The 6,712-nt window shown below is 29.9% G+C and overlaps 2 protein-coding genes across 2 annotated transcripts in view; one reads left to right on the forward strand and one right to left on the reverse strand.

Annotated features, from left to right (window-relative positions):
* The window catches only part of beta'COP (coatomer subunit beta'), a gene marked incomplete at its 3' end in the record, with an annotated part of 15,946 nt that extends 13,848 nt beyond the window's left edge, over positions 1 to 2,098 (reverse strand). Inside the window, 2 exon segments of the mRNA XM_014419066.3 lie at positions 1,630 to 1,788; positions 1,971 to 2,098. Of these exon segments, the coding sequence (XP_014274552.3) occupies positions 1,630 to 1,788; positions 1,971 to 1,973 (162 nt within the window).
* A 132-nt stretch (positions 2,099 to 2,230) lies between these two features.
* Ykt6 (YKT6 v-SNARE) overlaps positions 2,231 to 6,712 on the forward strand; it is an 11,180-nt gene continuing 6,698 nt past the window's right edge. Inside the window, exons 1-3 of the mRNA XM_014419067.3 lie at positions 2,231 to 2,728; positions 2,832 to 2,932; positions 4,669 to 4,839. Of these exons, the coding sequence (XP_014274553.1) occupies positions 2,539 to 2,728; positions 2,832 to 2,932; positions 4,669 to 4,839 (462 nt within the window). The 5' untranslated portion in view covers positions 2,231 to 2,538. The remainder of the gene's footprint in view (positions 2,729 to 2,831; positions 2,933 to 4,668; positions 4,840 to 6,712) is intronic.

The raw sequence follows: 6,712 nt of genomic DNA on the forward strand, positions 1-6,712 counted from the left end.
TTTATTTTTAAAAATAAATTCATGTTTATAAATGAAGGATCCTTTTAGTTACACTTGCCAGAATGTTGATAGATTCCATTTATACTATTTTAACAGTTGTTTTTATCTTAACATAAATAATAGCAAGATCAAAATGTATTGTATGTTAAATTCAATATCAGTACAGCCAAAAAAGTAGTTCACCATATTGAGGATCTTTAATTTATGTTTTTATTTTTTAATATTTTAAAGTAACCCTTCTCTACTGGTGTGTGTCTGATTTTTTTATGCAGTTAAAATTATGTGTTCATTTTCGTCCTTCCTTCTCACTTAGTTTTTGGCAAAAGTAACATGCCACCTTAATTGTTTTTTTAAACCTGGGAGACTATATTGCTCGTCTGCATTCAAACTGTCTATTTTCTCAGGAATTCCGCTTTCATATCATAATTGCTATAATTTAACCAAGAGTTGTATAAGAACATTCTGAATGAACTAATTTATATTTAAATAAATTATTAAATAAAAAATTAGAATTGTATGAAAAAAAAACAAAAAACTGCCACATTTATTAATTTCCTAAGCAAAATACTGGTATCGGTGGAGATGAAAAACACTGGAAGAATAACTATTTCAATTTTCTACAGATATTATTTGGTTTGTTCTATCCAGTCTCACAATTAACTAAAAAAATGTGACAATCGAAAGCAGTAGTAGCACTTAACATCAGCTTTATATCAACAGAACACTAACTAGGTTCATTTACTCAGTTAATAAAGAAACTTCAAAGGGAACCGGTCTCTATTATCAGCAAATGTTGTACAGATAATAACTGTCAATCTGATCTCAATAAAACTATTTCATTTTTTATAAAGCCAATTCTTAACAATATGTGATAACATTGTAACTTTACTGAGGAGATGGATAGAGCTGGTGGTATTATTCCACAGTAATTATCTTCACAATAATCCCTACAATCCACTAATCCAATATATAATAATGTAAATAATCGATCAAAATTATACTTTTTAATTTTTATTTTGATAAAGTTACAAGGCTTAAGGTAGATTGTAGATGTCAAATTTGGCTAGATATCTTCACAAGTTAAAACTAATAACGAAAGGATTAATGTCAACAGTGTTGTGACAAATAACTTGGACAATACCAGTTGGGACAGTTAATACAGTAACTTAATATTTGAAAAGTGATCTGCAAGTATAAGATATTACTAAATTTAACTTTACCCTTAGTAATGAAAATAAAACAGTATTCAACTGAGCTACCTACTAATCAACAAAATATTATCAAAACATTAAAATACATCAACAGCAGGCAGAAATCTATATTAATTTCAGACTGGCTGTTAGGTGAATTATGGACCAAATGTTGGTGTTTAAAAGGGCTAAGAAATATTATCAAACATCTTTCTAAACTGTACAGTAATCTATTAATATAAACTGCTAGTAACAAATAAATCAATCAACATTAGCTAAGAAAATAAAATTATCCCATCAATTTGGGATTATCAAAATAAAAAATTAACATCATTTAACTATTGATAAGAGAAAGATTTTCAGTTTTACATGAGAATATAATAAAGTATGTTTATATTGTATTTAATAAGACAAGTTAAAAAGATTGCAAAGAACTTACTTCAAAAGACTTTACTAGCTGCTGTGTCTCATGATTCCAAATATGAACATTTCCATTGTATAAAGAAGCCAACATCCATGGTTCTGAGGGATGCAAGTCAACACACTTAACTCGGTCAGATCTGGCTGTTAACTTCCTTTTGATGTCTAGTCTAAGAGGCTTTAAGAGAATAAAAAAAAACATTGTTAGGCCTAGATGTAATAATGAATGACACATGAAATAATATGTAAAGTATGATAAAATCTTCACACAATTATAATCATAAAACTAATCTTATTCACAAGATTGAATCTTGACAGAAAGTAAAAAATATTGTTTCCAAAATTTCAGAATCTACTTACCATGATTACAGTAAGCTATATCTTAACAATATATTTGATTAAACCTCCACTCAACTAAAGTTACGTGGCTGTCAGGTTATGTTTCTTGCCAACAAAACATAACTGTACCAACAATATTTTTTGTCCTTTCACTTAGATACAAATTTGTAATTTCCTTTAAATTTTTGTTTTAAAATTTCATTATCAATATTTTTTTGAGTTTTATGGATTGGATTGATAACATTTATTATTAATCATCAAAATAGCAACACTGCTTAGTGACACGATCTTTAACTGTTATGTCAAGTCTTCTTTGTATTAAAAGTTAAATATGTTTTGTTGAATTTGGACATTAATTGAGATTAATTAGTATTTTTGTAGAAAGCAGTCTTTATTACACCGTAGTACGTCAGGAAAGATCTTTTCAGTGACGAAGTTCTTAAGGAGTTCTACGAGTTATTTGACACATGTATTAGTGAACTTTTATATCAAGCTCAAATTACTTTTTTCTATTTCACATAAAAAGTTTAAATTCACGTTTAAGAGTATTGTCAATTTGTGATTTGTAATTAGAGCTTTTAGGATCGATATGGTGAAGTTGTATGCGCTTCATATTTTATATAAAAATTTAAATAGTGCAGTATGGTTGAAAACAGCTTATGATGTCCAAAGTTTTGGGTATTTTCAAAGAGGAACTGCCCAGGACACTATGGCTTTTGCAAGCAAAACAATTGTTGAAAGGACTCAATCTGCAACCAGGCAATCTGTCAAAGAAGGAGGTAAAACGGAAAATACAATTTTGAGGAATTTGATGTTTCATTTTTTTCTGGTTGAAAAATATATTTATATATAATCTTTCTTATCTCTGATAAATCATTTCAGATTATATATGTCATGTGTATGTAAGAGCTGACAATTTGGCAGGGGTTGTGATATCTAACCATGAATATCCTCATCGGGTAGCTCACACTCTTATTACTAAAGTAGGTCGTTATTTTCTTTATTTACAAAGCTGTCTGATTTAAAGTTTAATAGAGAATTGAGAATATTTAAAGTTTACAGATTAAAGCTTATTAAAATATATTTAATTTTGATGTTAATTATACCTTTATTATAGGTGATAGCAATGAACTCAAGAATGAAGACATGAAATCAGCCAAACGTTTTGTATACTCCTTGTATTTTGTTTTGATTGAAAAATGTACTACCTAATTTTTGTAAATGTTCGAGAGATTCATTAAGTGATCCCATTCTGCTTAATATTTCTTCTTGTAGAAATCTTATCTTGCATTGGCTGTGTTGGTTCCTGAAATTCTTAAATTGCATTATCTTTTCACTGTCACAAGTTTTCCTCTGGGTCTTTGACTGCCTAGTAAATATTTCTGTAAGTTTGATGGGACACTGATCTTTCATTCGAAGGAAATCCACTTTACCCAGTGAAAACATAAGAAGTTGGAGGGATGAGTTTTGGTATTCCTTATACAGTTTGTACTGCATACCCTATTTATCACTAAGCAGTTAATTTTAACTGAACCCCTATATGTTCTGTTAAATTAGACTTATTTATTTCCATTTTGTAGATTGGTAACCTAATATGTTTCCTTAAGACATCTATCCTTCACAAGTTTCTCTGATCTCAGAGTTAGAAATCACTTAGTGTGTTCGAATTTATACTTATTTTTCTTCCAGTTGTTGGAGTTTAGAAGTTTGGTTAAATATAATGTTATAGAAACCTACTTCATAATCTTTTGTCCTTTCCATTTAAATTTATTTTATGATAGATTATCTCTATTATCTAACATTAAGGAGGCTAATCCCTTTGTTTCGTGGATACTTACATTTTCTGTAGTCCTTTCTTCTTTCCACACATTAGCTATCAGTTTTGCATTGGTACTCATTTCAGAATCATTTACTTTTTTTCTAAAAACATTTATTGAAATCCTTTATAGTCATAGATAGGGAATGTCAGAATTCCCTTATCAGTGCTGCTTTGGAACAAATATTGATAACCTTGATGGGAATCAAAACCCACAGCATCCTTAACTAGGGCCTCAAGCATTTTTACTCTTACTGTGCTTAGCCACCATATTCTATTGATTGCTTAATATATCTGCCATTATATAATCTGTTCTTGGGCTTTATGATTCATAAGCTTTTTGCAACAAGATTGTTTGTTATATACTTTGTAATCAGAAGCACTTCATCTATTTTATCATTTTCATTATTCTAGAAGAGCTTATCCAAAATGCACCTTACACCCATATTACCTATATTAATAAGTTTCCTGAAATGTCTTACCCATCTTTTTATTACTTTTTGTCCAATACGAAATCTATACCATTCTTATATCTAATCATCGCTTGATTTAAGCTATCTTGTAATCTAATATTTTTGTTTGTTTCTAAAGAATTTTCTTCCCAAATTATTCACTTATGCCTATTTTAATTTTTTTTAATTATTATAGCTTGGATATGCGGTATGATGGATGTAACATTAAAACTATACTTAATTCTAAAAAATATCAAATCCCAACTTTAAAAATAAAACTATAATCAGGAATGAATGTTTAGAAAGATGAGTTAAGTAATAAAGATTGATTAATTATACTGCTAAAGTAGTCTGTATTTAATAAAAAAACAAAACAAAAAAAACAATTTTATCAACGATTATTGTTCATTTGTTTTTAATGTTTTCATTTGTGTGTATTTAATGTTACAAGGTATTGGATGAATTTAGTGCCAAGTATCCACCTTCAACTTGGGCTTCTGCTAATGAATCCAACATTGATTTTCCTGCATTGGCAGCTCACCTTCAAAAATTTCAAAATCCAAAAGAAGCTGATGCTCTTATGAAAATTCAAAGTGAGCTTGATGAAACTAAAATTATTCTTGTAAGTAAAGACAAATTTAATTGATTTACATATTAATCATTAAAAAGAATAATTTCTTTTTATATGTTACTAAAGGTCAACAAGTATTTAGAAATTACTGATAGCGAACATACATTTACACAACTTTTAATTTAAGTATACATTATTCATATCAATATCATTGTTTTTCAATTTATTTTCTAAAATAAATTGCACTTGGTATAACACCTCACTCGTCTTGGTTTTTCTAAGTAATTTTAAAACAAGTTGTAGTACTAATTTTACTTTATTATCATAACTTCAAATAGGTAAGAAAAAAAAAAGAATTTCTCTTTTATTCATTTATATGTTGAAATTGTTGTGGCCCTCAACTTTTTGCTAGTCCAAAATCTAATTACTCTAACCGACCATGAGTGTGAAAACCTGATGGATTGGAATAATTTAGCTGTTGTTAGATACATAGGTGTTATGGCAGGTAGGGGTTCAAAAGGAACCTTTACTAGCTTAATTGTGAAGAGTAGTGAAAAGAAAAGAACTGAACTGCCAAATTTTTTTATTGTTGTATTTTGACTAAGTGAACATAATAACATGAAAGAATTTGAACAAAATATACAAACTAGGAAAAAAAGAATTTAACTAAACATTTATTTATTACAAAATTAAAATTAATATTAAACAAAATAGGTAAAAAAAAAAATGTCTGTCTATAATGTCACCGATTTATTCCGCCTGCTGTGGCAAAAATGATCAAGATAAAGGAGATGGCCAGTGTGTAGTGAGGAAACACTTGAGACGGTGTATGTGCACACAAAGAGATGTTAAGATGTCATCTGTTCATTAGCAGTATAAAAAACTATGGAGACTGGATTTGTTTTGTTTTTTATAACATCTGTTACATAGTCGGTTACCAAACATATGTTTGCCACAAAATTCCGCCTCCCTAAAATTTGTTTAATATTTTAAATTGACGTTGACGGGGTTAAGGGAACCATTCTGGGAAAATAGTCGCTGATATTCTCCAGTTTTGGGTCTTTATAGTAGCCACTCTCATGATGCCACCTTGTCCAGCATGTGTGGCGATGATTCTTCTGAGGGACTGAATCTTGAAAAAAGTACCCTGCTATCCTATGATTGCGAAGGTCACCAACAGTGAGGTTTGTTCTTGTTATTTTCCATTTCCTCCGTTGTTGCAGCTGGTGCAAATACTCCATTCTTCATCTTTGCCAAAAATGTTGAGAGCTTTGCTTTACTACCAGTCATCACTTCAGTAGGTTGACGATCTCATCCATAACTACATCTTCTGACATTGCAAGGAGTGGTCTCCCAATTAAGAAGTGTCCTGGAGTCAAACACTTAATGTTGTCCGGTTCATTGGTCAAGGGAGTAGGAGGTCAAGAGAAGAGTTAAGACTACCTTCAATGTTAGAAAAAAATAATCTAGCCTCAGTTCAAGCAGGGGTTATGACTTAGTGACAGGATTGAATTCCTATATTTTACTTCAAATTTTAAATTTATCTAGTACCAGTGAAATTGATTGGGTATTTGATACCACAAGGAATGGCACCCACTCAAAGAAAACCATGCAAATTATGGAAAAGTGTGTGGGGTAAGAAATGTATAAAGAGGCTATATGAACAATGATGATGATAAATGATTTGAGTGGTTGTATTGATGACAGTAAAGGGTAGAGGGCAGATTAATTTTAGGAGATCTTTAATACAGTATAAGTAATCTTGTTGTGGGGTATCTCAGACAAAATAGATGACAGAAAATATATAAAGTTTGTTAGGAGTAGGTATGAATAGTAGGAGGAACTTTTGATATTGATATACATTGCAACCTTCACATAACCACTTAGGACAAATTATCAGCTTCCTACGTACCCTGGTAATGAC

The sequence above is a fragment of the Halyomorpha halys genome, unplaced genomic scaffold (assembly GCF_000696795.3).
Source record: "Halyomorpha halys isolate HHAL.00 unplaced genomic scaffold, Hhal_1.1 Scaffold217.1, whole genome shotgun sequence".
Taxonomy (NCBI): domain Eukaryota; kingdom Metazoa; phylum Arthropoda; class Insecta; order Hemiptera; family Pentatomidae; genus Halyomorpha; species Halyomorpha halys.